The sequence below is a fragment of the Arvicanthis niloticus genome, chromosome 7, assembly GCF_011762505.2.
Source record: "Arvicanthis niloticus isolate mArvNil1 chromosome 7, mArvNil1.pat.X, whole genome shotgun sequence".
NCBI classification, from domain to species: Eukaryota; Metazoa; Chordata; class Mammalia; order Rodentia; family Muridae; genus Arvicanthis; species Arvicanthis niloticus.
The window spans coordinates 71,747,212-71,768,091 of NC_047664.1; the positions used below are offsets into that span (position 1 = coordinate 71,747,212).

The 20,880-nt window shown below is 34.2% G+C and overlaps 1 protein-coding gene across 1 annotated transcript in view; it reads right to left on the bottom strand.

Annotated features, from left to right (window-relative positions):
* Window positions 1–7,113: 7,113 nt before the first annotated feature.
* The window catches only part of Gabrg1 (gamma-aminobutyric acid type A receptor subunit gamma1), a 69,977-nt gene continuing 56,210 nt past the window's right edge, over window positions 7,114–20,880 (bottom strand). The window contains exon 9 of the mRNA XM_034509509.2: window positions 7,114–10,342. Coding sequence (XP_034365400.1) covers window positions 10,073–10,342 — 270 coding nt within the window. The 3' untranslated portion in view covers window positions 7,114–10,072. The remainder of the gene's footprint in view (window positions 10,343–20,880) is intronic.

The window sequence follows — 20,880 nt, forward strand, 5'->3', positions numbered from 1 at the left end:
CAATTCTAATGATGATGATAGAAAACTTTAAGGACATAAATAACACTCTCAAAGAAAAGGATAATATCAGGAAAGCTCCAATACAAGGAGGGAAATTATACCCTAGAAGGAGCAAAAAAGTAATCCCCTTTTAGCAAATCCAAAAGAAGATAGCCATACAAACAATGCCACCGCTAATAACAAAAATAATAGGAAGCAGCAATCTCTTCTCCTTAATATCTCTTAACATCAATGAACTCAATCCCCAATAAAAAAGACATAGGCTAACAGACTGGATATGTAAACAGGACCCAGAATTTTGCTGCATACAGTAAACCCACCTCAGTGACAAAGACAGACACTACCTTAGAGTAAAAGTTTGGAAAACAATTTTTCAAGCAAATGGTCCTAAGAAACAAGCTGGAGTAGCCATTCTAAAACCTCCAGCCTGAGACCACAAAGGGAGTGACTCATCGCTCCACATATATAGGTATTTGAGGGTGGCCTTGTCAGGCATCAGTGGAAGTGAAGGGCCTTGGTGCCTGAAAGTTTGGATTTTCTAGTTTTGGGGAATTTGAGAGCAGGGAGGTGGGAAGGGGAGGATAGTGGGAGCACACCCTCATAGAAATAGGAGGAGAGGGGATGGAATAAGTGTTTATTTGGGGGGGAATTGGAAAGGAGATAACATTAAAAGGTAAAATATCCAGTTTAAAAAAGCAGATAATGGGTCTGGCAATTGTAGTCGAGACTATTTGTCAACAATTTATTCTGGGGATTTTATATAATCCTCAAGGATAAGGTATTGTGGAAGAGGCTCGTGGAACTTTAAAAAGATTGGTGAGACATACTGTTGCTGAGACAAAGAATGATACCAAGCTGTGAGCTTGCTGAGTGCACTGACAATGGTGACTGGAGAGCTGTATTGGACATATGTTCCTGACCCACCTTTGTTTGACTATATCCCAGATGGGACAAGCTGCCTTGCCTCAAGTTTTTAGACCCTGTGTGACAGAGAATCGAAAAGAGAAATTATGTCTCTTGTATTCTTCTTAAAGGTGTCCAGCTATTAGAACTCAATCATGTACTGGTCTAGAAATCAATCCAATATGGGAAATAACAGTCTACTTTTGGAAGACTGAATCTGGACATTGTCAGGAACATATTTGGAAGCTAGCTGTAGCTCACTATGATGTTAGGATAGCAAGAGATAATGTTGGGGCAAGACTTGGATTTCAAACAAGGGTTAGTGCATGTTTTAAAGCTCTTTAAATTTTCAAGCTAAAATTGGTTTTGTCTCTTCTACAGCATTTATTGTAAGATGCATTGACTGTATAGTTTATAATTATGTTAGTGTGTTGAAACCTGACATGTTTGTTATGGGAGTCTACCACCCAGCTTTCGTCTCACTGCCATGAGTATTAGAAAACCTTGATTTTCTGAAAAAAGATTGAAAGTGCTGGAAAAAGTGAGTTAGGCTTTAAGCAGAAGCAAGAGGGTAGCAGGCTTGATTATTGCTGGTATAACAGCTTTAATTCCATTAATTGCTAGCACCACTGCTTCTGCAATAGCATTGACGCAAGGAATTAAGCCAAATATTTTTGTTAATCAATTAGCAAAAAGTGCTACTAATGTATTGAGTATACAAAAGGATTTATAACGGTATCTAGAACAACAAATAATGCTCTAAAACCCATTAACAAATTAACTGAAGGAGGTTTAGGTTAAAGAGTTAGAAGCCATCCCAAGTCTCATGACAAATATCACTGGAGTAGTGTTATTTTTGAAATTCACAATGATTGTCATTGTAATTAGACAAAAGTTTAAAGACACCCGTAGGATATTTGGCATAATCCTAATACCTCTCTGGGTGTTTTAACTTTGCATAGTGAGATTATGAATTTAAAGAATGCTGCTCTGTTGACCTTTGATGATACAGATAATGCTGATAAAATTATCCATGGCCTGAGCTCAGTATTTTCATTTTGAACAAACCTCAGGAATGGCATATATAACTTGATCAAGATAGCCTTTCTTGTCCTGGGAATATTTTTATTCCTGCCCATAGTGTTAAAGCTTATTTTTAACAACATAAACATATTGGCACCCAAAGTACAGGGCTTAAACCTGAAAATGGACCCCAAGGCAGAGTTATTAAATTAACAGGCTGGCAAGCCAAGGTCAGGTAACATTCTACACAGAGCCTTACCAACCTAAGACAGAAGTGCATTGCCTTTGATAATGCATATTTCATGATGGGTAAGGAAGGCATTCTTGTCAGAATGACCTAAGACATGCTCAGTCTAGTTAATGAAATAAAAAGTGGGGAGAGGTAGAGAGGCTTTGGGACTGCTTGGCAAAAAGCTGACATGGGCCAAGGACAAGGAAATGGGCTTTTTGGCAGGAATATGACATTGGCCAAGGACAAGGAAGAAGGTGTCAAGAAGGAATCTGACATTATACTAGAACAAAAAAGTAATTTTAGGTAGAAGTCTAAATTGTAGGCTACAAAAAAAGTAGTAATCTCGGGCAGGAATCTAAATATTAGGCTAGAACAAAGGAGTAATTTCAGACAGGAATCTAAATTTTAGCTTAGAGCAAGGAAGTTGGCTTCAAACATGAAAATGACCTTGAACTAGAATAGGGAAGTAGGCTCAGATACTTTGGAAATCCTGATTAACTTTTAGAAACCGTGATCACGGGAGTGTTCATATAACTGGGTTTAATGCCTTGCTTCTTCTTTGACTATTTGTGTTTATTGTCTTGCTTGTTCCTTGATTATTTGCATCTATTGTATTTCTAGACCCTCAACCTAGAACTGACCTTAATACATGCATGTAATCAAAATGGCATAAAAGCATAAAGGGGGAGGGGGTATGGGATAGGGGTTTCTAGAGAGGGGAAATGGGGAAAGGAAATGACATCTGTATTGTAAATAAATAAAATATCCAATAAAATGCAAAAAAGAAGTTTAAAAATGGAGAAAATTAAAAAAAAGAGAGAAAGAAAGGGTGCATGGTGTTTAAAAAAGATATAAATGGAACCCCACAGAGAGTGAGAGGACTCTCTTGTATTACTATGCCAAGCAACACTTTATTTCTCTTTGCTGGTCTTTTCTGGGTTTTGCTGGTCTTCACTGGTCTTCACTTCCTAGAGAGAAGTGTGCCATATAACCTCTCATGGTATTCCAGCTAGGTCTGGCCACTGACTTATGCAGAGTTGACAAAGTCTTGCTGTTTCTTCTGGAGTTTTCCCCACTACTGATTTGTATTTGGTGTTTGCTATTGAACTCAACTGCTGGTGTGCTGACAATGAAGAGTAGAATCGCCCCAAGGAACTACTTCTAAATAGTTTCACAACATCCTTTTCCTATTAACCTTCATTTTTCCCTACCACTCAATGGTGAATTAGAAGGGAGGTTGAAGCATTTAGGAACCCTAAATAAGTAGATTTTGAAAAAAATCTAAGCCTACACATACCTATATACATATGTTAAAAATATATGTGTATGACAAGACATGTGAACAGAAGTGTGTAATCTCAAAAGGTTGGGAGGCTTATATAGATGCCCATAAATTCAAGGTTAGCCTAAGTTATATTAGAAGATTCTGTTTCACAAAACATAATCAGAAACAAAGAAATAAAATATATAATGTGTAGTTTACTACACTGAAACCTCCAACATGTTATCAAACCTGGCCTCTTGCAGCCACAATTTTACTTTGAAATTTTAAGTTTGACTATATAAAATCCATCATATCAGTAGGATTATCCATTGATTTTCTTTTTGCAACAGATTTAGTAACCTTAAATATTTGCTTCAACATCCACCCATGTTGTTACATGTATATTTTCTTTTAATGTAGAGAAGTAATAATATTCCAATGCATATATAATTCACATTAAGAACATCTAAACAGCCTTATATAAGCATTTGGGTTCCTTGAATGTTCTGACTAATTCATACACACATTCTCACACATACATACAACACACACAAATATAAAATTCTGTAGGCCTACTTAAAAGTGTGCTTGTGAGTGTGTGTGTGTGTGTGTGTGTGTGTATGTGTGTGTGTGTGTGTATGTGTGTGTTTATATGTGTGTGTTTAATGGTATTATGTTATATGGGATAATAGTGCTCCCCTCCCCACCCCCTAAACTGTAAACTGCCTAACAAAAGAAGTGTCTTTGTTTTTAAAAATCAGAACTTCTGTATTTTGATTTGGTGTCATAGTTGTATTTGTTTATTGGTTTGCTTTGTTTACAGGGTCTCCTTGTGTAACTCAATTACCTTTAACCTCATAATTATTTTGTCTTAAACTGTCCAGAGCTAAGTTTCAAGGCACGTGTTACCATTCCCAACCAGGGAGTCTCTTTAAAAGCTTTCTTGTTATAGGTGGATTTCAGCTGAAACAAAATGTACTTCGGAAATAACAAGGAAGGAATAACAAAGGTCCCCCTATTCTATCAATGAATAGCTCAAGATGTTGATTTACCCTTTGAATTGAATGGAGCAAGCTCTCTCTCTTTCTGGAAACCATTTCTTTGTTGTGAAAGCAACATGTTCAATTGTTAAAAAATGAGCAGTCACTTTGCCACCAGGATGATTTGCTATAACTGAAAGACAGTTTATGTGAGCAGAGGTATAAAAATTAAATTTTATTTCCAGATACATATGCTTGGGGAACCAATCTCCTCTTCTGAGCTTCTCTTTTGAAACAGACCTCTCCTTGAAAACTAAAATTTTAACAAATGACTCAGTAAAGGTCCAGAACACAGAGATACACAATAAACACCCTGCCCTTCCATCCTTTCTTTAGATTCACTGAGGAATATCTGACACATGGCAATTTTGTAGTTAGAATAATTCAGCAACACAGATTTACCAATAAAAATAATACACAAATGTAATGTTTACCCAGTCTTTTAGAGTTTAATCCCTTTAAAAAATTTCCTTTCACAGAAAAAAAGAAAAAAAGATTGTTTTTAATTGAGATTTAATTAACCAGAATTTAACATATGTTGATGTCACCAGAGCAAGAGAGCCTATATGCAACTATCAAAAAGGACTAGTTTTAAGAAAATGTAATCCAGAACTCTGCACCTTAAAACATTACTGGATTTACTTTATACTTAGAATCATGAAGGTACAAAATGTTTTTGTAAATTGCAATATGTTTTGTGAGACATTTGCAAGTGTTCTGCAAAAATGAGGAGGCAGAAGCAGAACAAAAGTCACTGTAATCATGAGCCTGAAACTTTATTATGCAAAGTGGCTGTGCACACTTAATGGATGCAAATAACAGTTATTACAGTGACTTATCAACACAGGAACTACTTTCTTTTAAGTAAATTCTTCTTTACAATCTGCATAGTCTTGTTTTCAAGTCATCACCAGTTTTCATATTCACAGATTCAATGAGTCGCTATTAATTTTACTGCCTAATAAAGAAAATTTAATTTATTTCTTATGACAAGAAGTTGTCTATATGTAAAAAAATAATGTGGTTATCAAGCCTAATAATGGTTTATGTACAGTAAAATGTGTATGTATTTGTGTGTTTTTCTGATGGAATTGTATATGCATATGTGATATATGCATGTATCATATGCATATGTGTGTATGTGATCATGTGCTTCTCAGTGCATGTGTAGAGGTCAGATGTCTACATCAGCAGTTTTTTTGATTGGTTTCCACCTCCCCATCTGACAAAAGGTTTCACATCTAACCTGAAATGAACATACTAACTAGACAATGAACTTTAGGGCCTTTCCTGTCTCTATTCTTATCCCCCAAAGTGTGATCACAAACATGAACTTTTTAATAAACATTAAAAATTATTATAAAATAAAAGTTCTATAGATAGTTCAGGTATCATTTATATTTTGGGATAAAATCCTTTGTCTTCATCCATAACTAGATAGATCATAGATTGAAAAGGGATTAAAGTACAACAGTTAAAGAAGACTGTAGGACACAATTTGCCTTTCTGTCTATTCACAAACATGCAAGTACCGAACATACGATCTGTATGTGCAGGCCCCCAAACTCACTAAATCTCTTAGTTAATTTTATTATTTACTTTTAATATCTAGTCATTTCCTCTTGTATTCCATGCTATTGACTCATCACTGAAAACTGTCAACAATATGTTCTCCATTTTTCAATCCTAGACTGTACTTCATTAATTAATGACCCAAATACCCATTCTCCCCCATAGCACGAACCCACTGAAATTTCAGTAATGGCCATTTTATACTCAAATATTTAAAGGCAATGTTTATTAATATGAAATTATATTAATTTAAAAATCATGTTAGATTAATCTTATTTGAGTTAAATCCCCATACTCAAGATTTTTTTTTTTAGAACAAAATAGGGGTTAGAATATCTAAGTATCAGTAAACAAAGAGGAAAATTCTCCAACTAACCAAAATAATCAACTTCTGATGTAAAAATTACAGACTCACTTAAATGCGTTATGAATAAAGTTTTAAAGGCTATCATCTAGAAATGCAAATATGTTTGAGTAAGTAGGGAAAATTTTTCCTTTCACCGTGTTCCCAGATCCCCATAGCTTTGATCAGAGATGAAATGGATGGTTCTTTTTGATTTCAGAACAGAAAGCATTGAAGGTGACATTCTTGCCAGTGGTTCAGCCTCAGATGAAGAGCACACAGTCCTTTACACCAAGGGTTCCCTCTCAGTAAATGTAGCTAATGTAAATATATTTTTACTAAGTATGACCTATGCTTTGATTATATGTTAACAAAGCATAGAATGGGGTCAATAAAATTTAAATTAATAACTAGTAATTGAATAAATCTAGATTTATGTAATGTGTATATCTAAAACTAGATACACACTTCTCAAACTTCTGTGTTTGCTTTCATCCTTGGCATATTTTCTTAAGTAGAAAGCTCCAGTTATAGTTATCTCATGGAACTTGTTTTAGGGTTGAACTATGACAGTAGACATAAAGATATTATGTTACACTGGAAATTGGAACCATTTTCTTCAAACTATTTTCTGTAACACAGACACACACACACACACACACACACACACACACACACACACACACACTCCAGTTTTTCAGAATCCAGCCAGGTAAAGGCAGAGTCAGTTGGCATTGTATTCCTGATTGCAGTTGTTTATTTCAATCGCAGGATGGTATCCACAGACCACTTTAAAATGACAGAAAACACAGCTCAGTTCCTAAGATCATTCTAAATAGCTTGGCGCTGCAAAGCCGATTCTTCTTGTTGATTGCATTCAAATATGTGAGGGCACATAACTGTTCAAAATAATGTTCTGGAATACAATGGAGCATACAGAGAAAACTACCTAGGATGCAATTGAAGGGCACATGAAGTTTACTGTGCTAGTTTGTCTTGGAGAATAAAATGACACTATGCACATTCTGCTTCTCAACCATTTTAAATCCTGGTCTTGTAAGTAGGAACCAGGTCTACATGAATTAAGGCTCTTATATCTTCCTATTTGACAATGTCTTGTCATTCCTAGTGACTATATTTTTGGTTTATGTTAGTATTAAAAATCAATTTCCCATGTGTCCGGGAAAATGAATCTAATAAATTATTTCAACTCATCTAGAAAAAAGATATAGTTATTTAAATTGTTCATCATAGTTGACTTTAAATTTGAAACAAGAATAAACAAGTATTGGTTTTACTCCTTGAATTTCTTCAGCTCTAAATAAAAATATTTTCTTTTGTTTCTAGGTTTACAAATATTTAGATTTGCATTTCTGGTTTTCTAATAATTATGTTTAAATAAAATACCATTTGCTTATGTATTTTTTATTTATTTAAGCAAAGTACTTATTTGATGATATATACAAGGAATATATTTAGAGAACATGATATTTTTAACAATTTTATTTTCACTTGTAAATATTGTCAACATTTAAAGGCTAATTAATAAAACAACAATGAAAAAATTAATCATACTCATATCAAGCATTTTAAAGTATTTTAACATATAGTCATGCTTACATACAATTGAAAGAGCCTCTAAACACTCTAACACCTTTAACAATGAGCAAGCCATCAATACAAATATGGAAGTAGCCATAAAAATATAGTGAAGCATGATATGCCTTAACGGATAGTCCACACTTCATTTATCCCTTAAATGATGTTTATTTCATTAACATTTACCAATATTTAATATTTTCAACATAAACACATGGAATACCTAAAAATTAATATATACATATTCGAAATTTTATTTGGATCTCCATTTCTTAAAAAAAGTCAATATTTTATTGTCCTTCAAATTCTGTGTGTTTGTGAGGAAGGTGAAAAAGCTATGGTTAGCTGGAGAATTGTAATTCTCACATTATAATACAGTTAAAGTTTTACTCAGTGACTCCGAATATTTGAATTAAAAGCATGTGTGTCAAACACCCACACGGCAGCCTCCTCTTCAAAATCAACATACCCTTGTTGATAAAACCTCTCATTGTGACAACTGCTGTCAACATGAACATGTCTTTCTAGAATTTATTATTTTTATTTTATGTGTTTGTCTGTGTGTAGGTACCATGTGCATGCAGTACCAACAGAGGCCAGAAGAGGGCTCTAGATTTCTGATTTCAGACCATAGTAAATTGCCCTGTGGAGGCTGATAACTCAGCCTGGGTCCTCAGCAAGTGCATAAAATGCTCTTATATGCTCAGCTATCTTGCCAGAACTACGGTGAATATTTCTACTGCTTATTTCCAAGCTGAAGCCTCTGCTCACAGATGTAGCATTGAAAATTGTGTCAGCTTTCCCTACACTGATCGTCTCTAGGGTCTTTTCTTCATTGTATGGATTTCATGACGTCCCTACTCAAGTTCATTACAGTTGTGTCTCACTAAGTCCATTTGCAAAATTAATTTTGAGAAATCTCACATGTCTAAAAGAGAGAACACAGTGATTATAATACAGTTGTAAAAGTCATCTAAGAAATCTGTGGGTAGATAAATAATTTTGATGTTTCCCAAATATATCTACTCTATAAAATATCAATAGCATATATTTAAGTCCATATTCCCAAGACAACCTACAGTTTCGTTTGCCAGATGGTTCTTTAAGCCCTGTTAAATCAAGCCTTTTATGCAATGCTTCTTTGAACTTGTGAATCTGTTTTGTAGCACATAAAGAGAAAAACAAAACATTCCCCACTTGGCTTCATTGTTATTACATTTTAACATTTTAGTGTTAACCTCTTAATACCTCATAAACCCTACAAGGCAGAAAATAAGTCTGATTTTTTTGAACTTGCATTATAAACAAAACAAAACATGACTTTAGTGTTTCCTATCCAAATTTGAAAATCCTGAAAATAAATGTAGCTTGACTTCTGTTTTAACATTGAGCAGAAAATTGATTGGATTACAGATAAAAGTTGTTTATTTTGAAAACTGTAATTGCAATGTAGTTTGATTTAATTGCTTTACACTTCAAACATAAGATGTGACAGTGTTTAAATATATAAATGTATACAAACTGTCAGTTCACAAAAGAAATTATTTAAAAAGTAATTAATACACACATTATTTTCTTCTTGGGAATAACATATCTTTGATATAAATCCAAGATAATCATGGCTTTGTTTTAAAGAAGCTTTATCCTAAACAGGGAAAATACAAAGCAAGAAATAAAATCAAGCTAATGACGAATCTAGCCAAAGAATACTTTAATATTAGGCAGTAGTCTTTCATTATAAGCAAAAGATACATTTAAATAAAATATGTGTTAAAATTATTTCATATTCAAAATATTTCTCACATAAGTATTAAGTCCAATATTAGTTGTATACAAGAAACTTAAAAAAAATAAAGTAAAAATATAAGTTTATGGTTTAAATGTGTTATATTGGACAATCAATTTTGTTTATTTAGATAGATTAACCTGAATAATTCTGCCTTATTCATTTATGAAAGCCCTAATAGAATAACAATACCATTCAGATTTTAGCTAGTGGACTTTCATTTTAAATTTAAAATTCATGTTATGAAATAAAACTGATTATATTGGACTAAGCCAGACTTTTGTGATTTTTTTTAATCTATTGGCAGAACTTATAAGTATAGATATCCAACCCAGTAAACAAGATTGAACAAGGCGAAAGCTGTTGGGAAAAAGATTCTTGAGTAGGAATCAATTTTGGCAATGCGTATGTGTATTCGCCCTTCTCTCCAGGATCCAGTTCTGCAGTCTTCGAAGCAGCAGAAAAAGCTGGCACAGTCTTTGCCCTCCAAACACTGATAACCATAATCATCTTCCCCTTGAGGCAAAGAAATGCTGTTCATGGGGATCAGAGTAGATCCAGCATGGAGCCCTGGGGACACCTGAGTAAACAAGGGAGACTGTGAGACAGAAAAACTAAAGAAAAAATAATTTTGCCCCTGCAAGAGACTCATTAACAAACTGATAATCAATTTAAAAAGCACACCTTGACTTTAAAAATATTAGTTATTTTCGATTATAATGTATTTTCAGCTTTCAATCTACTTGAAAAAGTTCTATATAGCTTTTCTTCTATTCAGAAAATTATGTAGGAAAAAATAACTTTGGAAATATAACCTATTGTACAACTTTAAAAAGTCTATTTACAAAAATATTGTCAACCATGAATCTAAGTATAAAAGGGCAATAAACATGTTTCTATGGTGTTGAAAATTCAAACAATTATAATGTTGCTATTGGATGTTAAATAATTCATTTAGTTATAATGAGAATAAATAGCAAGAAAAGACATTCTCATAGGCAAAACACTTTGAAGAACCAGAAAGGACAAAGACATATATGGTATGTGTACAAGTAAGTGCATAAAGACACATCAAAATGATTTATAAATTCAGCTTTAGGAACAACAGATGAACAAAACTAGGCCCATTTAAAGATTGTGGCAATCTTCTCTGAGGAAAACTTATTGGTGCCTACATAAATTTTATAAGGTATTATACAACAATCAATACACTGATGATAACAATAACTCAAAGATTATTTGATATCCATATCAAATTAACATTTTATAACAGGTTCTCACTATTATTTTTATCTTTATTTTAGTTCTCTCTGTGTGTTCTTCATCTGCACCTGCATCATAATGAATATCCAGTGTGTGTGTATGTGTGTGTGTATATATATATATATATATATATATATATATATATATATATATATTTGTATTTCTTCTTAAGACCTGAGATTGAACTTAGGTTTTAGTCTTGGTAAAAAATGTGTATTTCCCTGCTGAGAGACCCAACTGATGCAGGATGTAAATATTTGTAAGTGATAAAAATAATATTTAAAAAATAGCATAGCTCAGGAAAGAGTCAAAATGTTGAGTAACATAAAGCTTAGAGTCAGAAAACCTTGGGCTGTATGTCTTCCACAATACAGGTTTTGGGTGAACATGAAGAAGAAGTATGGCTGTTCATCTCTCTGAGATGCCTGTAATGTGACTGCTGCAATGTTACAGATCAACTTAATTAAATAGGGTATGTATAGCACTAATCTGGTGTCAAGAAGACAGCACATAATACTGCTGTTGCTTCTATGTTGCTATTGCTTTCTGAAAAGAGTGTGTCAAACAAACTATAAACTACATGGTAAAACATATATATTCCACTGACAAGAAGAGTGGTTACTAGGGGAAAAAAAAATATCAATCGGTTAAAATGGCAAAAAGACAGCAGCTTTAGTCATCCATTGTCCTCCCTAACTTCTGGATGGTATGATATCAGTTACCTGTGGCTTGTAGATCTCACTGTAAGCACCGTTTTGTGCCCATCTAAGCAGTAAATTAGAAGCCAAGAATATAAAGAATAATTTTACTGGGCTTAATTCTGTCTCACATAGACACTTAATAATTTTTCTTTGCATTAAATTTTGAAAAAATATGCAACTCACAGGCATGATATATTTTAGGAAAAATAATTAAAAATCAAACAATATGTAGGTTATTTCAAATTTGAACCTTCATTCAAAGCTACTGTGTTTCTAAATCATAAGAAAATACAAACAAATAAAATGCTAAACATTGAGCAGATGCAGCCTGAGAAGAAATGGCTTTGTGGGTACAGCATTTGTCCTGCAGCTATGAGCTATCAAGCTCGGAGTTCTTGAACCAAAGTAAAATGTGTGCTGGGTGTGCTGGTGTCTAGTTACAACAATGCTTGGGAGGCAAGAGACAAAGGATCCCAGGGTAAGCTGGCTTCCTCTCCTAGCATACCTGGTGAAACTTGAGTTCCATGGGAGACCTCAACTCAGTAAAATGAAGGTTCTTAGCTTCCCATCTTGTTTCAGAGTACATGTGAAGTTAGAAAACTAGAAATGATCCATGGAAGAAAATTCAATCAAAGGAGGGGACAGGAGAAGAAAAGGAAAGTGATGGCAGAGAAGAGGAGTGCTGGGGCCAGGATGATCCCAACTGGTGGGAGTGATGAAGATGGTAGGACAAGGAATGAGGTAAGAACTTATACAAAGTATAAGAAACTTATACAAAGAACTGTGTATAAGAAAACTACATGAAAAATCTATGATCTTGGCTCACAAGGAAAGTTTATAAGATGGTGATAGTAGAACAGCTTTGGTATAAAATATGGGGTTGGGACAAAATTGGAGACTTAAGTATTAAGACAGAATAGTACAGGGAGAGAAGAGTGAAGAGACAAAGAAAGGAGAGGACAGGGAGTGGGTTAAAGAAAATGTACAGTGGATAAAGACTATTTTAAAAAAACTAGTTTGTAAGTTAATTAAACATATAACACAAAGTAAAAGATCATAAAAGAAAATCTGGACTGCATGATACCTCCTCATCAGAGAAGCATCTTTTTGCAGAGACTCAAAGAAGTTCAATGGGAAGAAAATAAGAATGATTGATTTATCTATCTATCTATCTGTCTATCTATCTATCATCTATCTATCTATCTATTAGATAGAGATAGAGATGACATCACATACTACATGTGAAGTTCAGAGTTTATGTGGAAAGGAAGGATGAAAGATTTTAAAGAGTCAAAGGTGGTGGATGTCCACACTGGAGCAATTTTACCAGACATGACAGAGCTTTGTAACAAGAACTTTAGTATATATGAATGAATGCACAAGAGCTGCATAAGATAAAGCAGCCCAATCCTTCCAATCTGGGGGTAAATTGTGAAGGATTTGATGAGGTCTCATTCCTATCTGAGGAGGTATTGGCAATTGATAACTGATAAGGGATGGAGAGTTCATCTTCTTCAGGCATGTGGTCCAGTATATGGTCTTACATGTACATACAAAGTGGTCAGAAGGTGTAGGATATATGAATGAATGAATGAATATGAATAATATGGATATGAATGAATGAGTATCTATGTGATTAAAGCATAGGCATACATAAAATTCTCAAAAAGAAGATAATCATCCTTTTTTAAAACATTCACATATGTATGAAAAGGAGACAGTAGAAAAGTAATTTTACATATAAAATATGTACTTTCCTCTTTTCTGATATTTTTGCTTCAAAATAATAAAAAATGATTTTTAAAATCATCCTTTTACTTAAAGGCTGGGTCTTCTGTTTGCATGTTTTCTTGTTTTGTTTTACTCTGTTTGTTTTTATTACTTTTAGTATTTTACAGTCCAGTCATTATCCTCCTCCTGTTCCATCCTCCAATGGTTCTTCACCCCATTTCTCCTCCTCTCCAAGATGATGTCCCTACCCTCTCCTACATCCACACCTGGAAGGCCTCCCCATCCTCTAAAATCCAAATAACCCAATCAAAAAATTGGGTATAGAGCTAAACAGAGAATTCACAACAGAGGAATCTCCAATGGTCGAGAAGCACTTAAAGTTCAAAGTCCCTAGTGATCAGGGAAATCCAAATAAAAAAGACCCTGTGATTCCATCTTCCACCAATCAGAATGGCTAAGATCAAAGATTTTTATTGGCAAGGATTTGGAGGAAAAGGAACACTCCTCTATTGCTGGTGGGATTGCAAACTGGTACAATAACTCTGGAAATCAGGCTGGGGCTTCCTCAGAAGATTGAAAATGGATCTACCTGAATAGCCAGCTATACCACTATTGGGTATTATGTTCTACCATGTTATATGGGCACGTGCTCCACTATTTTCATAGTAGCCTTGTTTGTAATAGCCAGATGCAGGAAACAACCCAAATTTTCCACAAGGAAAGAATAGATATAGAAAATTTGTTTCATTTACACAATGGGATACTATCCAGGTATTAACAATGAAGACATCTTAAGTTTTGCAGGTAAATGGATGGAACTAGAAAATATCATCCCAAGTGAGGTAACCAAGACCAAAAAGACATGCATGGTAGGTACTCCCTAATAAGTGGATATTAGCCAAAAATGTACAGAATACCTAGGATAAAATCCACAGACCTCAAGAAGTTTAACAAGCCGAAGGGCCCAAGTGAGGATGCCTCAATCCCACTTGGGAGGGGAGAAGGAAGAAATCACAGGAGTGGGAGGAAGGGTTGACCTTGGTGGGAGAGGGGACAGGAAGGGGAAGAAGGGAACATGATCCGGTATTGGGGATAGGAGGAAACATAAGAAAAGCCCAGAATGAATGGAAATATGCTGCAACCTTGGGGGGTTGGGAGGTGGGGGCTTTCTAGAATGTACTAGAGACCTGGGAGGTGAGAGACTCTCAAGACTCAAAGGGAGGGACCTTAGATGAACTGACCAACAGTGGGAGAGGGAACTTGTGGAGTCCACTTCCAGTCGAAAGACAGGGCATAAAGTAGAGGGATAGTGTTTGATATCCCACAGTCAAAAACTCTGACTCAGAATTGTTCCTCTCTAAAAGAACTGCAGGGACAAAACTAGAGAAGAGACTGAGGGAAAGGATGTCCAGTGACAGGCCCAACTTGGGACCCATCTCAAGGAGAGGCACCAAGGCCTGACATTATAACTGATGCCATGATGTGCTTACAGACAGGAGTCTAGCATGGCTGTCCTCTGAGAGGCCCAACAAGTAGCTGACTGAGACAGATGCATATAATTACACCCAAGCAATGTACTGAAGTTGGGAACCCCTGTGGTTGAATTAGGGAAAGGTTGAAAGAAGCTGAGGAGGATGGTGATCCCATAGGAAGACCAGCAGTCTAAATTATCCTGGACCCCTGAGATCTCTCAGATACTGAGCCACCAATAAAGCAGTGTACACTAGCTGGTAAGAAGATAAATATCTTAGGACATTTAGAGGAGAAAATAGACATTTCCATAATAGGAAATCAAAAAGAGACTAGGAAAATGTCTCACTATTTAAGTCCATATACAAGATGCTGCTTTTGCAAAGAGCCTAGTTTAGAATCTTAGCTCTATGTGTGGTTCATAGATACCTGTAACTTTACTTCCAGGTGATCTGTGTCATCTATTTCACCCTAAGAGTCCCTGTACTCAAATGTACATACACACACACAGTCATACACATAATTAATAATGATAAAATGAAGCTCTTAAAATATTTAAATTCACAAAAATAAAAGATAAAGATATTAAATAAAAAGTTGAACCATAAATTTGACATTTTTTTACATTATAAAACATAATAAAATTTAGAGGTTAGAAGAAACAAAGTGGCATCAGAATTGGTCATAAATATAAATTTAAAATTTAAGACATAAATTAAGCAATATACAAAGTACTAAATACATGGGTGAATACATTTATTCCTATGAATATATTCACATATGTATGAAAAGGAGACAGTAGAAAAGTAATTTTACATATAAAATATGTACTTTCCTCTTTTCTGATATTTTTGCTTCAAAATTTGTTATAAACTGTTAGTAATAAGTGAGATTATTCATAAGAATAAAACCAAAATTTTGATAAATTTTAATTTTGTAATCTGTGACCAGTTGTGCTGGACAGAGATGTTCATTCTTCACACAAATTTTATTGTTCTGTTTATTCATTTGCTTCAAACACAACTATAAATATAAATTTAGATTTTTATCAAAAGCCTTATTCAATGATTAAACTTTTTATTTAGCCTGAGAACAGTAGTAACATGAATATATGCTATCAGGATGACAAAACAGAAAGCTAACTACTAGTGGGACCTAGATGCATGTGAATTCACATTCTCTAACTGATGTTGCAATTGACATTTAATGATTACCGTCTTATCCCACCATCCACTGACATTTCGTAATTACTTAAGCTATTTTTTTCTTTTGGTAGTTTTGTTTTACATATTGCTAATATCACAAAATACCTCCTGGGAGATTTGCCAAACACCATTTCAAAAGAAAAAAATATCTTTTATGATTTGTGAGATTGAAGATTGACACAAGTGTTTGTTATTTCATTACATTCTCTGAAGGCTATCTGATTGTTTATTCATACAGACATGTGCTGGTTGGAAAGGATATTAGCCTTTTGCAGAAAGAAGACTGTGAACTGGAGGGTTGGGAGGCCATCCCTCACATTATCCTCCCTTGAGACGCCAGTTCTTATTTTCAGTAGTATATTGTTTCTTGAGCTGTTACCATAGTCATGAGATTCAGGGCCCACCTCTTCTGCAATTCAAGAATACACACTATGTACTTATCTTCAATTATCATTATTGTATATAGATGCCACTGTGCCATTCTGTTTAGAAATTTCTGTGACACATTTGAGCTGAAAGGACAAAAACTATAATCTTAACACGACGCTAAAAATGTACAAGCTTTCCACAAACTACTTGTCTCTCTTCAACATGGGTAATTTTGTCCAGAAAGCATCTGTGTTATAAGTAGTGGTGTCCAACAGAGCTGCAACACACCCTCTGTCACCTCTACTCAGTAGAGCAGCCGCACGTTACACATGTAGTGCAACAGTGCTATGAAAAGGTTTCCTTTTGAATTTTGTTCAGCTTGTATCAGTTAGAATCAACTGAACTAGTTTCTAACAGCAACTGCATTAAGATGTCATATTTCTGGGCATAAACTAGACTTCCTTCCAATGTACAAGCCTCAACTCAGTACATGTGGTTTTTCTCTGTGTTAATTTTTCTCCCAATTTATTTTTCTGGAAACTACAATTTATTCTCCAGACAAGTGCTTCAACAGTGCTACAGTGTCTCTGAAAACTTTCTCTGCCAAACATCGAATGGAAGACTTATTTCTTACACCCCTTACAAGTGAATTCTTTCCACTTGAAATGAAAGGAAAATTTTCTGAGTGCCATGTGACCCACATTCGCATAACTTTCTTTTCAACACTATGTGTCTATTAAATCTATACTTCCCAGACAACTTTCCACAGTGTCTCAAGCAGCCGATGAATGCTAGGCATAGCTCATGTAAGCCAAGCTGGGGATAGTTTCCTGTTTCACAGATAAGAGTGCTCATATTCTTTTAAAAATCATCTTCATCTTTTTGGTATTTATGCCTTTGAAAATGTTTTAGAAATTACTGGTCTTACTGCTAATTTTCTAATAGCCTATTTGACTACTTTGATTTTACAAATTTATAATTGCTGTTTTATGTGTATGTGTGCATAGTGTATACACATTAGTGCACATGTATATATAGATGAATGTGCATGTATAATGTGGATCTCTCATTAACCACCTAAGGTGATAAATATGGAGACTATTACAATAACTAAAGAAACAATGTACTAATGAAAATAGGAACTGATGCATAGAAGACAGATCACAAAGTAAAGCCTCTGAGCCCTCCAAAGCATAGTCTACTTTTTGTGAAAAGCTGATGTATAAGTGGAGGGAGGTTACAGGTCAATCTTGATCGCTAATACTTTTGTTTGATTGCTAATACTTATAAGCAAACCACATATTTTTACTTGTGACAGTGTCTTCCATTGGGATCTGACATAGGTTAAAGTGCAAAACTTGTCAAGAAAGCACCACCATGCTTGGTTTCTGCATGAGTGTTGAGAATAGACCTCTGAATGCCATACTTGTCTGTCAAGGTTGTCTATACATATCATGTCTTTGAACACTATTAGGAGCAGAAGATACAATTGATTTCTTTTGTCTCCAAATTGCCTTTACAATGATACAAAAATAAACATCTATCATATCAGTATTTGATTCAGTATCAAAGTGCAGGTATCTTATGGCTTATGAGATTTTTGATAACCTATGAATATTGAAGCTTCACCATGAAATGTTCATCATTGCTGATGGCAGGTTTATAGATACTGCATGTCTACCATCTTCACATTTTCCACAAGAATCCTAATTCATAGTCCAGCATAGTTAACTTAACTTTTAAGGTTTTCTTTTGATAACAACTGTATACAAATCATTTAATAGTAAGAATAATTAAGGGACAAAATGCACACATTGAATGGGATTTGGATTTCTTCAGCTGTCACAGATAGGCAGAGTAAAAATAAAATTAAAACAAAAATGGAAAAGAGAAAGAAAGTTAAATAACTTTAACTTTTGGAAAGAAAAGAAATATAGGGAAGGGAGAGAAGTCATTCAAAACAAGAAAATCAAGTGCTAGTGTTGATGCTGTGGGACCCGAGTTTGGGCTGCATTGTTTGGTTGGAATAAAAGGAAAATGTAGATTCCACAATGTGCTTAATGGAAGGTATGAGGCAAAATGGACAAAAGTCTCTATTCTTCATGTCAGCTCATTCTGTCTACCAGATTAACAAGACTTGTGGCTGAACACAAACCAGGCAGGAATACAAATTTAATTGTTGGTCCTGTTTTTTTAAATTTCCATTTAGTACTGTAAGAGCTAATAAAATATGATGCTCAGGAAAATGAATGATAGAAAATATTGTATTGAATGTCTATAAAATATTTTACATGCTCCAGTCAATTATGAAATATCAATGGTGAGTTATTTGCTACTTAGTATTTCAAGACTCTCATCTCATTGCTGTTTCTTTTCCATTTTTAATGTGTAATTTGCTGAGGTTGTTGCTAAATTTAAGAAACTAAGCACAAGATTGTTATTCTGAGATAACTGAAGAAAAATGTCTCGACTTTAGTAGTTTTAATACATTGTGATAAAATGATTAATATAATATCATAATTTTAAAGTTTCCATTTTTATGCTTCAGCTCGGCTCAGTCAACCTGACACCAGGAACTATGCTCAATACTTTATTTCCTGGTGTTATACTGGATAGCTGTTCTTCCACAGAAGATGTGCATTGTTTAGTAATATTTCTCCTGCATTACATATATGTAGAAAGAAATTATAAAATTCACATGGCATTGCATATTACCTGTGGGTTAAAGCCAACTATTTTTATTCAAAGATAAACAGCTCTGAGTACAACATGTGGTATAGGTTTTATTTTTATTTATACGAGTTTCAAAAAGCAAATAAAAAAACAATGAATACAACAGGAATAGCTAACTATAGGGATAGCTATTTAAAGTTTGAAATAAAGGCTAAATGATGAGAGAAAACAGGATGTTTGGCCTTGATTATAGAAAAATCAAAGGAAAACAATGTTCAGTTTTCTTTGTTTAAATTTTATTTTTTTGTCAGTGGAAAAATTGATGAAAATGGCTCAGTGGATACAATCTTTGCCTTGGAGACCTGACAATCTTGAGTTTGATTTCTGGAACTCACATCGACATAAAGATGGAAGGAGGAAACCTATACCACATGCTGTACTTAGAGCTGTTCATGCATCTTCTGGAATGTGGAAGAACACACCCACACATAACCCATATTCACAATGATAATGCTATTTGTTTTGAATCTAGCAGTGGTTATTTATTTAAAATCATTGTTCTTTGATACTTTATCGATTTGGGCAGGCTATCATGTTAAAAACATCTTTTAAGATGATGTGCAGTTATGACAGTCACAGATTTGTAGATTGAAGTAAGTCTTGGCGTTTTACAGCTAGCAATATCTTCTTTCTTTAAATATCACAAGACCCAAAAGCAAAGTTTACTAGGCTCTACCTTTTGAAATACAATAGATGACTTAAAATAGAATTAAAATTATGTCAAAATTTATAAATCAAATAATATAAAAAAATAAGAAAGAGATCCAAAACATTAAGTCTCCAAACTTAAAGTGAACAAATTTGATCCCATGAGTCTCATGGTGCACACATTACAGCAGTGTTACAAGCTGCTTGTCGAGAATAAATGTTTTACACTCTCTTTATTTGAGCTTTGGCATAATCTGCTCTGAGAGTTTTTACTGGAATCAGTAATGTACTGTCACTTTGTCAATTTTGGAGAAGTGAAAGCCTACTTTTTATAAGTTCTTTGAACAGAGGAAATGTTAAAATGAAGGGTAGAAAGTTGGAGCTGTGAGTTCTCAAAAGTCCTGTGTATGAGTCTATGATCCAACATTAACAAAACTGTCCTTGTGAAAAATCACCGAACCTTTACCTTTATGGTTTCTTTGAGTCTAAATGAAATCATATAAAATGCTCATATCAGTTCCTGGGACCCTCAGTGAATGTTAGAGATTGGATTCAGGTTGTTATAATTGCTTTTCTAAAATGAAATTACTGTCAATCATCAAGTTGTTACATGTTTTAGAATCATTAAAAAATCAATTTTAGCATCAATTGCAGTCTGTAATTTAGTCATTGTGATTGGGAACATGGAGTGAAGGTATACACATCTACAGAAATATGAAAGAATGTAACAGTTATGACTTCCTGCTACTGCTGGGTTTTAACCTAAACAGTGATCTTACTTTCTAAAATTAAGTTAATTGTGTGTGCCATTCATTGTTGAAAATACGAATGTATTATGAAATAGAAATCAAAGAGAAATCTTTGATGTTATTAATGTTTGCTTTGTTGCACTGGCACAAGGCCTTATTTTATAGCCCAGCACACATGATAATCCCCCTCCTCTACCTTGTAACTGCTGAAATAACAGGTGTGAAAAACCACCCATATTCAAAATGTGT